Raw genomic sequence first — 19,885 nt, 5'->3', positions numbered from 1 at the left:
AACTCCAAAAGAACTAAAAGCTTCCTTCAGGCCACTGACTGCAGTCCCAAACTGCGACATGCAAATTTAGACAAATCAGTCCACTGATGGTAGAATTTTACAAAAACATATAGTCAGAACTTGACTTTCTTTATCTCTTTTTTGTGTCTGTATGAAAGATTGTACACACACTCTTAGTGACAGGGTGATGGCGGCCCTCTGACAAAACTTTGACAATCTGGCACCTTCCTTCCAGGCTGTTTGGATGCATTTATTAGCCGTTTAGAACACTACCACTGTGAAATAACCTCGAGTTCTGTGCATTAATTGACTAAACTTGGCTTGACTTGGTGTGTACAATGTTCATAAAGTGACCATGGCACCGGCTGTGCTATAAAACTAAGTTGAAACCAAATTTCAAATTGATCTTGATGGTGAATGCTAAATGGTCTGGTTCTTGAATTCAGTGCTTTATACTACAAGTAATGTGATCAGCTGAATGATTTCACTTACTGCAAGTCTCCTCTGCCTCATCGGACCCATCCGGACACTCTGGTTCCCCGTCACAGCGCCAGCGTCCTGGGACACACTGCCCATTCAAACAAGCAAACTCTGCTGGGGCACATGTTTTCCTGGCTGCTCAGACAGAGAAGCACAGACAGAGCAGAAAAGAATCAAGACAGGATGTTAGAAAAATAGTTAAAGCCATATATAGTCTGCAGCAGAACTTGATTTCTGTCATGAAATTGGTAGAGTTATCATAATCCCTGCAATTATTCCCCTCATCAGAGATCAGTCTCATCATTTCTTACATTATTCCTGTGCAGTTCTCTATAGTGCATGCTCTCCTTCCAGATATCCTCCACTAATTATCTACACTTTCCCCATTTTCTTGACTTTTATTCATTGCACTGCCTCTCCCTCCGCGTTCTTCCTCCCCCTCCCTCAATCTGCTGATCTCCAAAAACAGTCTAATCTCTCCTTCAGGTTTTCCATCACAGAGCAGTGAAATGGATGTTGATTGCCGAACACTACAAGCTCAGGGAGGTTAAACCTTTTACCTCGCAAACCTGTTTACGATGGAAAGTTACACGCCAGCAAGGCCACGGGCTGATAAACATGTCAGGCGTGCTGAGAATTGGAAATCAAAAAAACACGTGTCAGGAAAAAAGGCCTGTTTAAGCAATAAGAAGAAAAGTTTCACCAACAGCCGAGAGCTTTTCACTGTTACCATCCAAAAAACTCTCATCAACTTTGTTTAAAGTGTAACGTAAAACATGAACTCTTGACACAGATACACACACACACATAAAATAAAATTTTTAAAAAGTACTCTCCACTCGTAGCACCTAAGCTGCTAGTATTGCAAGAGAGTCGGATACAAGCAGAGGCCAGAGCCATTCAATTTCCTCAGCTGGACCTGTGCTACAGTCTAATAAATCACTGGCTAAAAGCCCTCAGCTGCGATCTGTGGTGCTGTTACACTGCCACGACTGTTTCAAAGCTGGCTCCCATGTTGGCACTGATGTTTCAAATTAGATATAGCATTTAGAGTTGTCCTGGGAGCTTAAATCTAGCTGAGGGGCTGTAAAGAAATAGAGAAAGATTTTTCAAAAGGCTTTCCTAGCAGTGCTCCTACTACTTCAACTTCTTTCTTGACCTTGGTTTTATTTGCTGTCGTCAAAAAAGGTTTCTCTTGATGTCCGACATTTCCTTCTCTATGCCACAGCTATAACAAACCTTTAGGTCAAACACTGTGAAGGACTTCAACTTCAGCTCCTGCACCACGAGCAATATGCTTGTAGCTCCAATAAAGAGGTAAGATGAGTCTTTAAATTTAAACCTCTCTTTGACCATGTGTAAATAAGATTCTGCTGTTTCCCGGCAAAATGAAATTCCCAAATTGTTGGGGAGCAATGGTAGAGAAGCAAGAGTAACATTTAAACTGCAAGCACATTCCTGGGACACACTGCATTACTTTACAATGTATTGCATCATGTACTGTAGTGTAACATCATGCACTGTATACTGAGCAGTGTGCAATTTGCATGCTCGGTCCTGTGTGTGCACTTTTATGGATGACAACCTGTGAATGTATGTATTATATTATTTAAATTTATCACCAGATGCTGTCTGTGTCCTTTACAAATTCACTTCGGGAGAAAAGGTGGATTTTATCTTAGTGCTGACACTGATATGCACACTTACCGTTGTGCTGAAGAGTGTATGTTACTCAGGATAAACTATGGCAGCGCCTGAATATTTCATAGTACTCATTTGTGGGGTAGGTGTTCAATGGTGTTTTTCACAATCCATCAGAGCAGCGTGCAGCAGGTTGACTGCACACCCACCTCGAAGCAGTCAGCTGTCACCAAGAAGCACTTAAATAGGAACCTGCTTGTCTCTAATGTATTGTAATTGTAAAACCTGTTAATTACCCCGTTCTCCGATTTCTCCTGTGCCTATATTCGGCGTCAAACCAGTAACAACTCAACCTTGCTGACGTTATTAGAGGAAATTATTAAGTGTGTAACAGGGTCGCTCCAATAAACATGCATTTCAGCAGTGAGTGTGTTTATCACAGACCGCTGTCTCATTAACTTGAAAAAATTCTAAATGAGCATTCGTTCTCGCCTTTTCTTGCAAAACGTTATGAGCTGACCCTATTACATTACTGAGAGAAACACTCCCCTTTCTCCACGACTCCCCCTCTCTACTGCTTTTGTTATGTCAACCCTAGGTCGTTCCTTCCTTTTTTCTCAGCTTGTGTAAATCCAAGGCCTCTAAGTTTACCACAAAACAAAGCAAAAACCCTTTGATGGTTATTTTTCTCGAGTCGCTTAAAGTGTGCTGGTTTTCCATAGCGGTGCTTAAGTAGCTTAAGTGACACATGAGTCCTCATTAGGAGAGCAGTAATGTGGGCTTTCACTAAAGGTGAAGACAGACAATATGTGGCAAACAGGGGATTGCGATATCCTTTTAACCCATCTTCCCCTCAAGTGTATGAACTCATTAGCAGTGTGCGCACATCACTTTTAAAGATGCAAACTGTGTGCTTCCTGCAACACACATGCATATTTCTAAAATATATCATCACTCATGTAGGTTTGGCAGGGTAAAGAAGGAAAAGGAACAACAGGGTACCCACGGGCATAATACAAGCTTTAAAGGTACCACACCTCCTGCGACAGAATAATTAAGACTCATAAGAGCTTCCCTACAAATCCTCGAAAAAGCCACAGCACGGTGAATGTTTTATTCAGTACCAAGTTGAACATTTTTAACTTTCCAAACAAACCTTTCATTCCTCTGCATTCAAATCTCTGGATGGGTATTAATATCGTGTTAATTAGTCTGACTCCCGTGAGATGAACGAAAAGAAAGATGGGGCAGGATGAGAGCGTAAGGCTCTGTGGTATGCTGGTTAAGGGTGTGCTTAAGACTGTATTTGATCGCATGACAAAGTCTTTGAAAATCTCACACTGATCCAGTATGTGGCCCCTGCAGGTCAAGCATGCCCATGTCATGCAGTTTTGTGCTGAGATGCTGAGCTTCTTACTCAGTACAACTGAGCCTGCGACTCATTTCAGTCAAGGTCTACAGGGGCCATGGTTCACTTGGCAATAATTACTTAGGCCAGCTCATGCCATCTGCTTGGAATGACTTTCTGTTTTAATTAGGAAACATTTTAAAATGTTAGGCTCGTGGGGCGTGGGGACCATGAGGGTGGGCTGAAGGGGAAAGTGACAAGGGAATCAGAAGGAGGTTGGCCATTAGATGGAAAGCTGAGAAATAACAAGTGAATAATAGCGACAGAGACTAATGGTGACAAACCATAATAATGCTTTATGGATTCCTAATGGACACTGTTTACTGTATAGGAACAGGCAATAATACTGTACTGCATTTGCCAAAGAAAGCACTTACTGAGCTTAAATCCCCTTGACATGAATTACACACAACTACTCACATGCATGCAGAGCTACATGCTGAAAACTGTACGTCTCTTTGTTCAAGTATAAATGGCAGACAATTACACAGAGGCACGCCTCTCGTGCATCTGAGAAAATTCAAAAACAAAAGCAATCCAGTGTCGTTTGATTCTCGTGTCGTGAGCATTACAAATGGGACGTGACACAGGGAGAATGAAGGTGCTGTACAGGGGAGTTCACCCAGCCATGTTATGTCTCCTAGAGGAGGTACAGTGGGAAGGAGCTCTACGCTCTGGCAACCCCACCTGGAACCTCCTCTTCTGAGGCTGATGTTGTCAACATTTCACTGCTCCAGTTCCTTTTCATCTTTCTTAAAAACCATTCAAGTGGATGTGTTTGGCAGGCCTCTGTGAAGTATTGGTTTTGCTGTTACATTTGGCTGATGCTGAGCCTTATATGAATAAGATATAAGTCAGTTTGGCTCACTGCTGATGTGACTGATATATGATTTTCCTCAGCGGTGGGGGTGTCAGTGTATAAATTACAATGAAATATGCTCTATCATGCCTTGAGGAGCTTCTAACAAGCTTTAAACTTTATTTTTGCTTTTAATGTAAGATAGCTACATGGCTAAAAAGATAGCAACGACATGGTTGGTCACTCAACTCGCCCAACATGTTGGCCTGGAAAGGATTTCCCCCCTCTTTGTGTTCCTATTTCAATTTTAAATGTTAAATTCCATCTCCAGGCAACATCTTTTACCTGCAAAACTAATAGTATTCTTGTTAGCCCGAGTGTCATGTCAGTTCTGTCATGTTAGCATCTCAGTTTAACAAGCTAAAAGTTCACATAGCTGGATAAATAAGCATTTAGATTTTAGATTCTGAAATTACAAGGCTATTGCGCACTGTTGGCTAATGGCTAAGTAAAGCTTCATGCAGTTGCTAGCATAGTAATAAACTCTTTCTATTCTCCCTTTAACTCTTCTTATTGTCAATTTCACAAATGAACGGCATGACTATATTGTGAGAATCAGGCCAGATCTATAGATTATCTAGATTAATATAGCATTTGCGACTTCATCTCGTGGAAGGCACATTTAGCCACCACCATGTTGGATTTTTTAGAACAACATGTGACAATATTTGGTTGAGAGGGCGCTTCCAAGCTTGGCTACCAAGCTACAGGTGCAGAGATGCACATATTGGCTAACTAATGCTAAAATACTAACAAAACACTAGAATTTCACTCACAGAACTCACAAAACTGAGTCAAAAACTATACCACACAAGCCATGTTATTAGTCAAATCTGCTAGAAAAGGTACAAAATTTAATTCAAGTATCCACATGTATAATTTTTAAAGGGCTCCATAGAGGCTAAAACAATTTTAACATGGAAGTCTATGGGGATTGACCACCTTTTGGGGGCCAGCCTCAAGTGGCAGGAACTGCAGTGTTTGGCGCTTCTGCACTGGCTTCTATTTCAGCCCTATAAGCAGCCCACTGGTCATGTTTCACTGAGGCTTGTTGTCATGTAGCAAACATGAGACAATCATCACCAGACAGTCTCACTACTAAAAACACTTGGCTGGTAAAGAAGCTAATCTTTCTTCAGCAAAATCGAGCATGGCACAGACTTTGTGTTAGAGACCTGACAGGTTAAAAACAGTTTAATATCTGATCTTACTGTGTAAGCGATTTGTATTTTCACATGTACCTCTGTTGGGAAATTGGGAAGAAAAGTGTAGCTTCAGCAGATATGTGATAACATCTTTACTTTTTCATTGAAATATTAGCTAATTTTGAATTTGATGTCTGCAATATATTAAAAAAAAAAGAGACATGGCAACAAAAGACTGGAAAAGTGGTAATTGAAAAAAATAAACAGCTGGGCAAACATCTTGCAACTAATTAGGTTAATTAGTAACAGGTCAGTAACATGACTGGGTATAAAAAGAACATCTTAGAAAGGACAAGCTTCAAAGATCCAGTTTACAAAAAGCTGGATGTCCTTGGTATTCGTGCCCCCAGGATGGTTTTATGGTCCTGCAAACGCATCTGTTCACATATACTTTTCAGCCAGACAGAGTGGGGAGATGAGTTTTCAACCACCCGAGACTCTCTCCGGTGCAATTCTCCAAGATCCTGACTGCACGTTGTCGGATGCAGGTGACTTGAGCGACTGCTGAATGTTGACTGATTGACAAGTGGGCTGGAACAGAAAAGGGGGCGACAGCGGAGTTCACCAGAGCGCCACCAAAAAAACTTCAAAAATCAGAAGAAATACAGTACGAAAAACACAGACAGTGGCTGCAGTGCACACTTTTAATAGCTTTTAACACTCGGTTTCACTTCAGCTCTTTATATGTTATAACTTTGCTTTCCTTCGCGACTGACTGACGTACCAACAACAGCACTAACATCAGTGGCCCAAAGACCGGTTGTAACACATACTTTTTACACTGCTTCCAACTGACAACAGAGCTCAGTGCAGGCAGACGGGCAGTCCCTGGAGTGGAGCGGACAGCAAACGCAGTACCTTTGCTCGACCATATAATCGGCTTCAGGAAGCTCAGCGCTAACAATAAGGCTGATTTTGCCAGGGAAATTACTGCATGTGCTCAGGAACCGTTTGTTTGTGAAACACAGCTCACTGTGACATCTACAAATGCAGTTTATGCAAATGCAGGCTCTAAGATGTAAAGAAGAAGCCATATGTGAACATGATCCAGAAATGCTGCTGTCTTCTCTGAGCCAAAGCTCATTTAAAATAGACTGAGGCAAAGTTTCATCATCCAAAATTGAAATTCTATAAATTTCAGAGAAGGGAAAAAGGATCTCCTTGCATATTTCAGCAAGTCCGTGCTAAGCCACATGCAGCTGTGTCCTTCCTGCAGTCCAGACCTTTCACCAGTTGAAAACATTTAGATCACCATGAAATGATACAGGACTGCTGAGAAGCTACAATCCTGTATCACAGAAGAATCGGGCAACATTCCTCTCCCAAAAGTCCAACAGCTGTTCTCCTCAGTTCCCAGATGTTTATGGATTGTTGTTAAAAGAAGAGAGGATGCAACACCGTGCTAAACATGGCCCTGTCCCAAATTTTTTCGCAACGTGTTGCTGCTATCAAATTCAAAATGAGCTTACGTGTTTTAAAAATTGTACTTTTGCTCAGTTTAAAAAATGGATATGCTTTAAGTTTTAAATAAAATGTGCATTTTTTAAATTAGATTTGCATATCATTGCACTCTGTTTTTATTTAAATTTTATGCCATGTCACTGCTTTTTTGGTACAGGGGTTGTGCATCTTTAAATACTGGTTCAGATGATTTGTCATTTCAAATATTCTCGACCTAAATTTGATAAATTTTGACTATTTTTATTAACATGCGGTGTGTGTGTGAAATCATATGACAAAAACCAAGAAATTATTTTATTTGTATGTATTTTGGGGTGTTTGAAATAGTAACAATTCAAAATACCAAGTATGAAGTTTCAAAATGTAAACCTTTCTGTGGGGACACGTGGTCGTGTGACTGAGTGAACATATTAATGTGCCGAGTCAAGAGCAGAGGACACTCAATCACTCAGTGATGCTCTGGAGCAAAAAAGCAGACAGCTTTCAATCACCTGACATTCACACGCATAAAAACACACACACACCCGACCCCTTGGAGAAGAATTATTTTCTTCCTTCTGATTTTTTTTCCACCGTGAAGGATATTAATAACAGCACTTTCATTTTGGGGGCCATGAGAAGCTTAATAGGTAATGCAGTGATAAGCACATTCTCCTGTGGATCAGAAGACAAATGGCCTCATTAGCTCAGAGTGAAGTAGGGGAGTGTTGTCGAAGCAGGAAACATTATGTATCCCGTTAGCTTAAACCAGCATGCAAATGACTAACCCTGCTAAAATTAATGGGATATCATGATAGCATACAAAATACAGCGTAGCATCGACAACACTTGGGACTTGTTTTTTCGCAAATAATTTCAGGATTTAATTAGATTAATTCTGGCATTTACATTACCTTTAACTAAGATACATGCCTGTGCAGAAATTTAGCTCAGTTTTAAATGTGTCTAATGTGACATGTGCTTTATACGTATTTATTTATACACAGAAACTTCATGTAGCTTGGCTAAGTCTCCTCAGAGCAGCAAACAATTTCTCTTGTTGATTCGATTTATCTGTTGTTATCTGTCAATAGAGGATGTCATTACGTATTTTCTCCTGTCACTCAGGTCTGTGTGGTCAGTGGTGAGCCACTGGAACCAACAGGAAGATGAAAAGCCACACAGGACTAAGCTCTAGCTCAGCACTGGTTGATTGAGTATTGATCCAAAAAAACACAGAGCCAAGTAGTGGCATCTACAGATGAAATCTCCCCCTTTTCCCTCTTGTGTGCTGTGCATTTCATCCTTTTGGACAAACTGACCAAATAAAATAAGATAAAGCCAAGGAGAATGGATTGATTACCCCCACCATGACCTACATTTCTGGGCTGCAATTAAAGTAGCATGTGATAAATGATGGTTGTTACTATTCAAATTTATGGTGATTTAAAGCTTCATTATTTGGGTCTAATTGGCCAGAAGATGGGCCTTGAGTTTTTGATTACTGATATGACATTACAACCTGTGGCAGAGGTGTGGTCCCTCACTCAGCTGCAGGGGAGGGGTGGTGCAGTGTGCTCAAGGGGTGGTGCCAGGCAGGTGAGTGGACAGGTGATGGTGATGGCACTGACGAGCTCTCTACTGCTTTTAGTGACACTGGAGTGGAGAGGAAGCAGTCTTCATCGGGAGGTGTGCGCAATCTGGGAGAGCTGCAGTGCAAGTGTGTGTGCCAACCCAGAAAGTACACGGCTGTACACGCTGTGTGTGTGTGTGTGTGTGTGTGTGTGTGTGTGTGTGTGTGTGTGTGTGTGTGTGTGTGTGGGTCCTTCTACACAGTCTTTATACCATTCTAAATATTAAGACAGAAGCTGTGATATCTAAACCAACAACAAACATTTTCTTTAAATTTGTAAGGGAATGCATAACGATCCCTGGGAGAGGAGGATACAAACACAGGGCGCAGAAAAATATCCCACAGTATCCTCACAAAATCGCAAACTTTAACTGAAAGCTTAGCGTAATACACAGGAAGGCACCTGGCTGGGCAAACGAAACAAAACAACAGCAACAAAATATATATAAAAAATAATAATAGAAGATATATATATATATAGTGAAAAAAGTGAATGATTTCAAAATAAAACAGGAAATGGTTAAAAACTAAGGGGTGAAAAGAGTTCAGGATTTTTATACAAGAGACACTGAACTCATTAAAAGAAGATAAGCATACAGGCACATCAGAACCACTTTGTCTGTTTCTAGGCAACTGCTTGTTGGTTCAGTAATACTGAGAAAATAGTCACATGAAAATAAAGTTTCAGCAAAGCACTTCTATTTTAAGAATGGAGTCTATATTTAATAGCTAATCCAATACTTTTATTTCATCTCTGGCAAATTACATTTAATGTTCAATACTCATCACATCAGTGAAGTAGCACACAAGTGCAATCACACAATCAAAATTGCACACTGATGGACGAAGTATTCTGAAAAGTGTGAACTCCACCACTCATTTCAGTGCTCAGTTTTAATTGGCAACATTAAAAAAATCAATAAAACTTTGATTGTAGGTGAAATAGCCGTGTAAAAATAATATGGCAAGAAAAAGTCATGGCCGGCTTGTGGCTGATAACAATCATATAAAGACTACCACACATCTATAATTGCTAAACTCATAACGCTGTGATGCAGAATGCCGGAGGTAAGGGAGGCTACTTATTGCTGTTCACTGCCCAGCATTTCTTCTGACCTTGTGTACTGGCCAAAGACTTACACTGTGCTAATTATAGCCCACAGCCTCCAAAAAGACATATTTTCTCTCCCTCCCTGTCAGGTCACATTGACACAAAAACCACCTTTATAAGCAAGAGACTGGGCAGCCTCAGCTTAAAAAGCTCCTTAGTCGCCTTTAGGAAGCCCGGGAGTGATATTTTTTAGTGAAGACTTTTTAGGTCCAGCTTAGCTAAATCCCTGGAGATTTACCTTGAAGCCAATAGTATCATGGAGCAACATCACACTGAAGTATAGTGGATTGTGCACAAGCATCTGTAAGAAAGCAACAGGACACATCTGTATCTCAGTTTCTCAAGGGGTTTTCAAGCCTTTTTGGAGCTTTTTTTTTCATGCTCCTGTGACAGTCTGCTGCCTTTTGATCTTCAAGCTCATATATGAAGTATACACGTGGGTGGACAGGCACACTCCCGTGTACACCCTACCACAGAGCCGACACACTGACAAATGTTGCAGATATAACGCATACATTGGCGCTTACAAGACAAGCTTGCCAAGAGAAGCAACCACACAAATATAGGACGACACACATACACACGTACACCAGCGTTCACTGCGTGACGCCTTCTCCATGTGTCTGACCTTCTGTTACAATCCTTTCTTCCTGTGTGTTTTTCCTGGTTTAGAGACACAAAATATGGTTGATCTACAGCCATATGTCAACAGTTTCATCCTATAACCTGGCACTGTCACTGAAATACACTGTGCCTTTATACAAACTAAAGGCAAGTCCAATTTTGCAGAGGACTCAGCATGTTATTCAGTGAAGCATGAAAAAGAGACATGAGCCGGTAAGATCTTACTGCATTTTAGAGAGCAACTAATTTCTACTTAGCGCCTTTTCAATTTCCAGGAATTTGTTTGCAGACACGCAAACAGCACCTACAGGCTCTATTTACACTACATTTATGAATTATAGGATTTAAATTTTATGTATAAGCTGTAATTTAGGAAAAAAAAAGATAAGAAAAGAGATCATATCAGACACCAGAAGGTGAATCTAAGAATACAGTTTACACCTTATTTCAGGCTGCACTCTACCTTCTTTGAAAATGGTGTTTTAGTGCTGTACAAGTGGTTCTGCAGTTACACTTGGTGGTACAGGTACTTCTCTCCACTGTGTTCCCTATATTAAATCCAGCAGCCAGCTAATGATTCAGCAGGGAGAACAATCAGACCCCAGGAGTGTCAGAGAGGAGCCCAGAAGACATTACCAGTGAAATATGAAAGACATAGCTTCAAGAGTAAAGCTGCTAGAAAAAGTGATGGGAACCACACAAGAAGAGGGTGTAACGGAGGGAATGAAATGAGTCTGCACCGAGTAGAGAGGAGTACATCTTTGATGAACTACCTTGTTTCATGTGTTGAATGTGGTTTGTGTTACATCAACGTGACACGAATGTCCTGCAGGCAAAGTTTAAATAGGAACCAGCCCCTACTGCTGTCTCTAAGTCCACAGCAAGGGTCAGATTATGCACACTTTTCCACAGTTAGAGCTAGTGAATGCAGCCCCAAAAGAGCAGAAAAACAGGAGCCTTCAAAATAAATCTAATCCTACTAGACAGATGGAGTGGCCTCTTGTGTTAAGATAAAACGGTGAAGGCTTAACTTTTGATAAATGGCTGATTCTCTGACCGTTCACACACAGAAACAACAACCTTGGCAAACCATTTTAAAACATTACATAAGCAACCACTGCAGATAACAGTGCAATGTCAAAGAAATGCGTTAAAGCACCTGCTTATTGCGGTAAACTATCTAAATAAGGTGCCCTTCAAATGAACGAAGACAAGCTGGTTGCTGTAGTCTGTCACCTGCCCCAGAGTTTTTGGTTAATAAAGTCTCCCTGGTAGGGAAAACACACAGACACACACAGTTTTAGGACAGGTCCCTCAACCAAACAGCTGACACCGTCACTGCTGCTCTTCCCCCAGAGCCTCTCCTGCATGCTTCGATAGAAATCAGCACAGCAGCCAGATGCTCCTTCCTCATAGCCTGAAAGAACACAGTCTGCGTAGAGTTCAAACCCAGACCCCGATGAACAAACTTATATAATCTGTAACGGTCATAACCTTTGGTACTGTTTGGTCTGTGTTTGTTGAGTCCCTGGCCTTGCATTCCCCATCACAGCCTTATAACAGTCTACAAAGAACTTTTCCTCAGAGAAGTATTGATCACTCAGCAAACCTCGACTGCACACATATAATCTTTCTTTGCAATTTTTTGCTTCAAATTAAAACTGTTCACACACCTTAACCTTGCAGGTATTCAGCAAAGGCACAGTACTTTACTATCAGTTGCTAATGGCACAGCAGGGGATTCAGAGGCTTGCTTGAGGGAGATATTCAAGGATATCCCTGCATAGAATAGGACAGCATTTCATACTCTCCAGTGTAGAGCGAAAATCTCTTATCGTGGAAGTCCACATCTATAAAAACACAGTCGATCTGGATTTCAAAACTACAACATGAGCCTTAAAAAAGTAGCAGGAAGATTGAGGAAAGTTAGCACAGTTAAAGCAGTTCACTTAGGAACATCAGCACTGCGAGTTTACAGCAATGCTTAACCCTTTAAGACCTACCATAGAACCAAGTCCGCCAGAGCTTATATTATATTTTTACATGTTGTGGTGCCATTTTTGGGAGCATTTTAAGTTGCTATACATCAATACAACCATTACAGCCTAAATTTTAATAATATGTTTGCATTAAGTGCATAGTAATTACATAGATTGCAAAAAAGTGCAATAAACTACAAAAAAATTGAAAATCGTTTTTGTTTTTTAACATATATTTCTAGTTAGAGAAATTTAAGAGGCTTATCCCTCAAAACTGTAAATACAAAAAAGTTGCACAAAATAGTTTCCCACCACAGGAAATTTATTTTGAGTGTCTTCATAGTTTTATTTTTGAAATACACCAATTTTTATATACTGCAGGAAAAACGAAAATAAATATTATAATGCAAATTTGCGAAAAAGCAGCATATGCATCAAAATAAACTATTTCCAGCAGTGCAATATGAGTCCTAAGCATCCCAGAAACGACACAGAAAGTCATAAAGTCAAAGATAACTTTTAAAAACACCAGTATAGGCTCATGAGGCCTTGATGGTAAAAAACTACATTTCCACGAAAATGACGTCACTTCCGGTTTCGGGCAGGTCATGGCAGACATGCGATAGTTCACGCTGATGGACATAGGAAGTGTTATGAACAGCTGATCGGATCGGCAAAGCGTGTTTCTGGAATATTATGTTTTTGTTGCTGCAAGCGCTTTTTAGGCAGTTTTTGCAAAGCTATATGTGGAAGGAAACTGTGACCGAGGACAAGCTGATGGCATAAGATGTAAGTACAACTCCTCCGGTTTCATATGCAAAAAAAAATTATTGCGCTAGCTTAGGTGGTTGCAGAGCTACCGGGATTTAAAAATTGATACGCAAAACGGAGCGTGCCCGCTCCTACCGGCTTTAAAGGGTTAATGACTGCGACAGTGCACGCGCAACAGCATCATAGTGTTTAAACATCTGAGCTTTAACAAATACCATCTGAAGTGTGCCTATAGTCCAGCACACAGTAACAACAGTACTTCAGCGTTTAAATGCACATCAGAATCACTGTAGTCAGTGTTGTCATCAGTGTAAGTAGATACAGTGGCTTTCAGAAATCTGAGAAAAAAGCTGTGATTCAAAAATGAGAGTCTGACCTGCTGAGCAACAATCTGAATGCAGGGTTTTCTTTGTCTTATTTCTTCTTCTTCTTCTTCTTCTTCTTCTTCTTCTGTCTTTCTTTCTCTTTGCAGGTGACAACACAGTATGATCGCTCTATGTACACTAGCAAAAGAGTCTACGTTGTCGTATTGGAGAAAATCTATGCCCTGACCTGTTATTTTTGTATTCTTGGGTATTTTACACCCAAATTAACATTTTTTATCATATTGCTGATAATATTCCTTCAGCTCTGACTAAATCCTCTTTGGGGGGCTATTCCTTTATGAAGTAAAAAAAAATCATGGAATGGAAATTAATTAAGTCAATCCCAAAGCAATTTTGCCCTTCACTTGAAGAATCTCCTCTGAGTTTCAATGCAGCTGAAACACAGGAGACATTCCTCTTAACAATCAAAAGTAATTATAACTCCAGGACCAAATGCTATCATTCACTATTAAGATCTGACTGCCACAATTCATAAAGTGGACCTATTGTTCGCAGGCAGATTTGGTAATGAGAAATATTTGCAACCATAACATGCAGCCATGTTAGCCTCTCTGTCAGGCCGTAATTTGGCAAACCAGTACTTTGATGTAAATACTAACCATAGACTAGTTTTAAAGATGGCTAAAAAATAAAACAAGAACTTGAATTCAGGTCCCTGCAATAGCCTTTCTGCATATGGGAGTGTGATACCTGCTGTCGTAAAACACCTTCTAGTCCTATAGGACACTATGGGAAAACAGCCCTGGGCACTGAGCTAAGTAAACACCTGGCTACAGACTTGTGATTTACTCACCGTTATCAACCGAGTATGCAGTTCCACAGTCAGCCCTGCCTCACGCTCATCAAATCGCGATGGCGTTGACTCAAGAGTTCAAAATAGTCCTTCAAAAAAATGGTGGCCATGTCTAACTATGATACTGTACCAGTGGTACAGTACAGTACTGTAGTAAGAATTTGGCACATCAACAGAGATCTGACAATTTTATAGCACTTAAATTCATATCAGTATCCTTGCAGACAACATGATATGGCACAGCCCTAATGCTAGCATGCTAACAATTGTGGCCAACTTTTATAGCAGTCCATGTGTGAGCTGTTAAAGGATTTCAGTGCAAAAGTGGTAACTGCTCCATGGTAGCGTTAGAAGAAAAGTCACAGGATTATCATTTGGATTCATTATTTGGGACAAAATTTCAGGACAATGTATCCAACAAAAATATAGACCAACAGAGCTAAACCATAACTAAAAAAGCTGAGGATAAAATCATCAAGTAGTATGATTTTATCCAACACACCAACATTTGTATAAAATCGTACTCTTTTTTAATGTAACAAGGTAAGTAAGTGATAAGTAAAATAAAGAGCTCCCTTGGAGATACGTCGCCACAATCATACAGAATATTTAAAGTACAGTTACTCATTGTGTATAGTGTTTCTGAATATAAGAAGTGTATGAATAATCTGAGTAAAACTACACTTTAACTTACAGTCAAGCATGTTTATGTGTCTTTTTCAACAGCTCTTAGCTACAAAACTAAAATGCTTTGTTAATAAACCTCTAAGCTTGACTTTTTAGTCTTTTGAGTGATTTAGTGAGATGTTATGCCAAAGCCTGTAGCATGTTTCTCAGAGCAGCACCCATCATTGCAGGAATAAACTCTCTTATTATGTTAAGCATAGCTTCAAGGACACCTTCAGGTTTGGTTTCAGCTATGAGGAGGAGAAAACATTAATTGAGAGCAAAATGATAGGCAGACTAAAGCAGGTGCAATCAAGATTGTAATTTTTCTAAATGACCTATTTCACAGCAGCCAATTTGATAAGAAATGGGGAACACTGGGTAACATTAATCCAGCTTCTGCTTCAATTAGATACAGAACCTTAATGGTAACGTTTGTGATTGCCTAGTATTTCAATTTGAAAAGGAATGCTGGGAAATCCGTCTATAACATGAAAAGTTGCATCTGGGTTTTACATCAACACAGGATCCAAGTGTAAATAAGCTCAAGAGCTATTTGTTACAGGCATTTGAGTCTCTGATGATTCACTTATTTAGAATGCGGATCTTGTACTTTATAAATTAATCTACAAAAGCACTTGCGGGCAATCTATATTATTACATTCCTGTTTCCGTACGTCTTTAAAAGCCTTTAGAAGGGATGATGTCTGGTCTCATTAGTCTACTTTCCAGTGGCCTTCCATTAAGCATCTTGAGTTTATAATACTGGATTTAAGAGTAAGTCAAAGAGTGACTTGTCACTCTCGCTTACACAGCAACCAAATGTATGAAGCGAGCCTACACCATAGTCAGTCCCGTATAAGGAAAAGTGTGCCACACTGGATCTTAATTTCTATACTAACCAGGGGGCTGTAATGAGAAATGGGAGATTAGCCATTTACCCTATGCAGAGAATGAGCCACATCTCTTTTTCTTCTTCTCTCCTTCCTTTCTCTTGCAAAGACCAATAGCACAAAACACAAAGGCATCTGCAGACCAAATTTTCAGAAACACCCTCACTGGCCTGCAGACTAAGCTACTGAAATTGCTGTGACAAGGCACTGAGAGCAGATTTTACATTTCCCACTGCAGACGAAAATTAACATAACTGTAATACTGCCCGAGGTCAAATTTCTTGTTCTAGAAAGTCTGCCCCTAGCAACAAGAAAGTGTAATTAAGACATGCTCAGACTTTAATCCCAGCTGCTGTTTGAACATCACCCGACAGTTACATGCAAACATACCACGCGCTCACGCATATTCGCCCACTTCTGCACAAGTCTGAGTAGGCCGTCTGTTTCTCTGTTTCTAAATGCATGCATGTTTTTTCTTTTTTCTTCTTCTCACACACAAACAGCACACTGGAGTCAGGCAGAAAGAACAAAGTCACAGACACCTATTGATGGACTCTGTGAGAGCTGATATTCTTAAGTGTGGACCCACCAAATACCCACTGTTCAATCAAAGAATCCTGAGCCAACCCACCACAGAAACAGATTACTCAGACTGTGACTAAAGGCTCCCCCCCGCAACCGCCAAAGCTTCTCTGTGTTAGCAAAGTGGCACAAAGCAGCTTCTCCACATGCCATGCACATGATATAAGCTGTGAAATGCTTTAAACGTAATAATTATTAAGAGATGGAATACACCTCGAAGCACAGAGGATCACAAGGTTAGATGTGGTCTGGATGTTTGCTACCAAGCATAGAAAATCATCTGGAGTTGTAAGTACACTGGGTAAATAATTCATAGATAAATCCAAACACCTCACATTACTCTCAAAAGATGCAACGCTACCTCAACGCACTGCTCTGTTTCTCTTTGCAGTAAAAAACTATAATATATATGCATCAGCATGAGCAAACTACATCTTCAACTGAGTGTCTTTGGAAAAGCTGAAAGTGACAAAGCAGCTAGGCTCTTTACCGCAGCTTCTTTCATGCATGCAAAGCTCAGATGGTTCCATTAAAAGCACGGTACACTTGTTACAGATCAGAGATGTAGCATTTCGGTTGGCCTCATTTAAACTAATAGTAGAGAAATGAAATAATTCATTAGCTGTTTTCATGATTCTTTCTTAAGCCTTACTGAGCAGAGGAACATTACAGCAGACTTGGTCTGCATTCCTAAAGACTAAAATGTCACAACACTGATTTCATGCCAAACTGGGCAGATTAAACAAGTAACCACACTCCATCACCCTTAAGGCCTATGGGAACATGCCAACACTGTCAGTATAACATTGGTAATAGTTTAAGAATTTGGGACACTCATCGGAAAACATGTAAGTCTTATACGCAACCTGGATTGGTTAGTCTTTGCATTTACAAAGCCAATTTTACAAGCCCGTAGAATAAAGCAAATGCAAGCTTGCACATTTACTTAAACACCATGACATCATTTTCAGTGGGCTGTGTTAAATGTGTTGCAGTTTTACGATGCAATAGCATCCTCGTGTTGCATGAGGCAATTTAATGAAGGTTTTTTCTGGGACATTTTCACTCCTATTTCTACCCTGTAAGAATATATGTGGTGTGGATATTCAAAGTAGGCCAGGGTATATGCAAAAGTGTGACTTCTGCTGTGTGGATAGAAAAAAGTAATAGTTCTTTGCACCAGACTTTGCAGATTAGTAAGTAAAAAAGCACTGTAAATTATTGATGTCATGGTTTAGGAGTCACATACAAAATGGGTACAAAACAAAACCAATAGATGTGCACACTGTAATAATCCTGTAAGAAATACTGTTTCTTTGAGGTCAATATTTTATTTTTTAAGCTTGAGCTCACCAAACTGTATGCAGTTAATGGGTTTCCTGCTAGGCTTATAACTAACAATAAACTACAATTTGCTAATGAAAAAAAATAAATTTTTGGATGGAAGCCACTTATTTGTTTCTATAAAACCGATGTTGCAACATAATCTAACACACATACATGCATTTTGGCTTTAGCACTTGAACCATATAGACAGTACTCTCTTCAATCAGTTCGCAGATCCAGTGCCCCGCTTGTATTGTTTGAGAGAGAGTTTGGAGGGAGAATTCAGAGATGACAGGTGGACTGGTAACATAAAAAAGAAAGGGGGAGTTTACCTATATTAATATCAGCAAGGCAAAGCATCAAGAGGAAAGGTTTTTATTGCCTAAAATGAAAAGAGTGGGTTGTCTGGACTGATTGCAAACAGGCTGATGGAAGCACACAGTGCCTCCATCAACCTTCATGTGCAATCAACAAATGGACCAGGCTAGCATTTTTAAGACACAGGCTACACATCACTATTGGTAAGCTACAATGTAATCAGGGCTGGAAGAAGTAGTCTTGTCCAAGCAAAAGTACTAGCACAACAATCCAGATTTGATTGCTTTTTGTGTATCTAATACTGTAATCACCATCTTACACATCATCTTACAAGACACAACATTGCTTCTTCAGAAATGTTCCCTATATGTTCCATATAAGTGAAAAGTGATAGAGTAATATTTTGAATAGAGTATCCCTGTTGATTTTGTAAAACAGAGATATAATAGCGTGAATGAAATATAAATAAATAGCACAGTGACTTTATATATTTATATATTTGAACCCCCTGTGTAAGCTGCTTTGCCACTCCTTGACTTAAAGTTAAACACAGAAAATCTGATTCACACAGCCGTGTTAGAAGAGCAGAAAAGCTGCATTAATGCCAGGTGTTTCCAGCAGCCTGGCTGCCTGAGCCTGAGCAGATGTTCTGCAGTGAGTGGCTCTTCTTTCAAACCAATTGGCATTGCTTTTAGTTTTGTACTCATGCTTGAGTAAGAGCTTTGTCTCTGTTAACTTTGTGATTTAGTTGTCTTCTTTCTGTGCAGAGTGCAACAGAAAACTCAACCTCAACTCTCACCTCTCTAAAGGAGAGACTACAGCTGATTTCTAATTTGCTGTGTGTCTTATCGGCTACACCTTATCTGATCTGCATCTGAACAATAACACAGCAAAACAACCACTCTAAAATCAATGACACTGCAGCACTCTTTATCCCTGCCCCCATGCCTTGCCCCGCTCCGCAACGACACCCTCCTTGGCTCTGCCTCCTCTTTCACTCCTTTTATTTCTCTGAACTCAGCATCAGTGTGGTTCTTCTTTTTCTGGTGATCCATGTCACAAGAGATTACATCATTACCCATTCACAAAGGGTATGCACAAACCAATAAAATAGACCACGTTTTCATTTCATGTGAACTCAATGACTTTCAGTGTGCAGCCAGGGTGTGTCTTGTGCATCCATACTATGTGTGTACGTGTGATCGGCCAATGGCTATGCATTTAAAACATATCTATCTCTAGGCAGAGCTTAGCCGCTCAGCTTTGATCGCAATATTCCTGCCGGAAGCACACGGGGTCAAGTGCGGCTCAGACAAACCATCTGCTAGCTAACGTTTCCCACTTCTCTGCTTGCATTTCCAACCACTTCCAAGAAAACTTTTGCTCGAATACTAAGCCACAACTTTTGTGTTAACACACACAGACAGGGTGAATAATGAATAAGCATTATGTCATTATATATGATTAAATTAGAAAGCTTATATTTAAATCATATCTATGATTTAAATATAAGCTTTATAAATTAAACAGGCATGACTGACCTTTTCTGAAATGAGATGTACTTTCTCCTTTTGCCTGCAGAAATCTATTAAAACCTCCACACAGCAGTGTGATTAAACATGAAAATGATGGTAAAATAAGTTTCATTACAAATTCAAAACCAAGTTATAGCTACAAGATTTTGGTAAGATTTTTCACTGTGTGTTTTTGCACATTCATAGTTAATATCTAAATCAAAACACACGCAAGCAGGTTTACACAGCCCATTTT

At 40.0% G+C, this 19,885-nt stretch overlaps 1 protein-coding gene across 4 annotated transcripts in view; it reads right to left on the bottom strand.

Moving 5' to 3' along the window:
• Positions 1-19,885, bottom strand: part of LOC102789674 (low-density lipoprotein receptor-related protein 8-like) — an 81,408-nt gene that overhangs the window by 51,387 nt on the left and 10,136 nt on the right. For all 4 annotated transcript variants that reach the window (XM_006786908.2, XM_006786909.2, XM_035906138.2 and 1 more), the window contains exon 3: positions 493-615. In XM_006786908.2, coding sequence (XP_006786971.1) covers positions 493-615 — 123 coding nt within the window. The remainder of the gene's footprint in view (positions 1-492; positions 616-19,885) is intronic.

This window comes from Neolamprologus brichardi, chromosome 18 (genome assembly GCF_056152115.1).
Source record: "Neolamprologus brichardi isolate AB-2024 chromosome 18, ASM5615211v1, whole genome shotgun sequence".
Taxonomy (NCBI): Eukaryota; Metazoa; Chordata; class Actinopteri; order Cichliformes; family Cichlidae; genus Neolamprologus; species Neolamprologus brichardi.
This window is presented reverse-complemented; position numbering and strand designations above follow the sequence as displayed.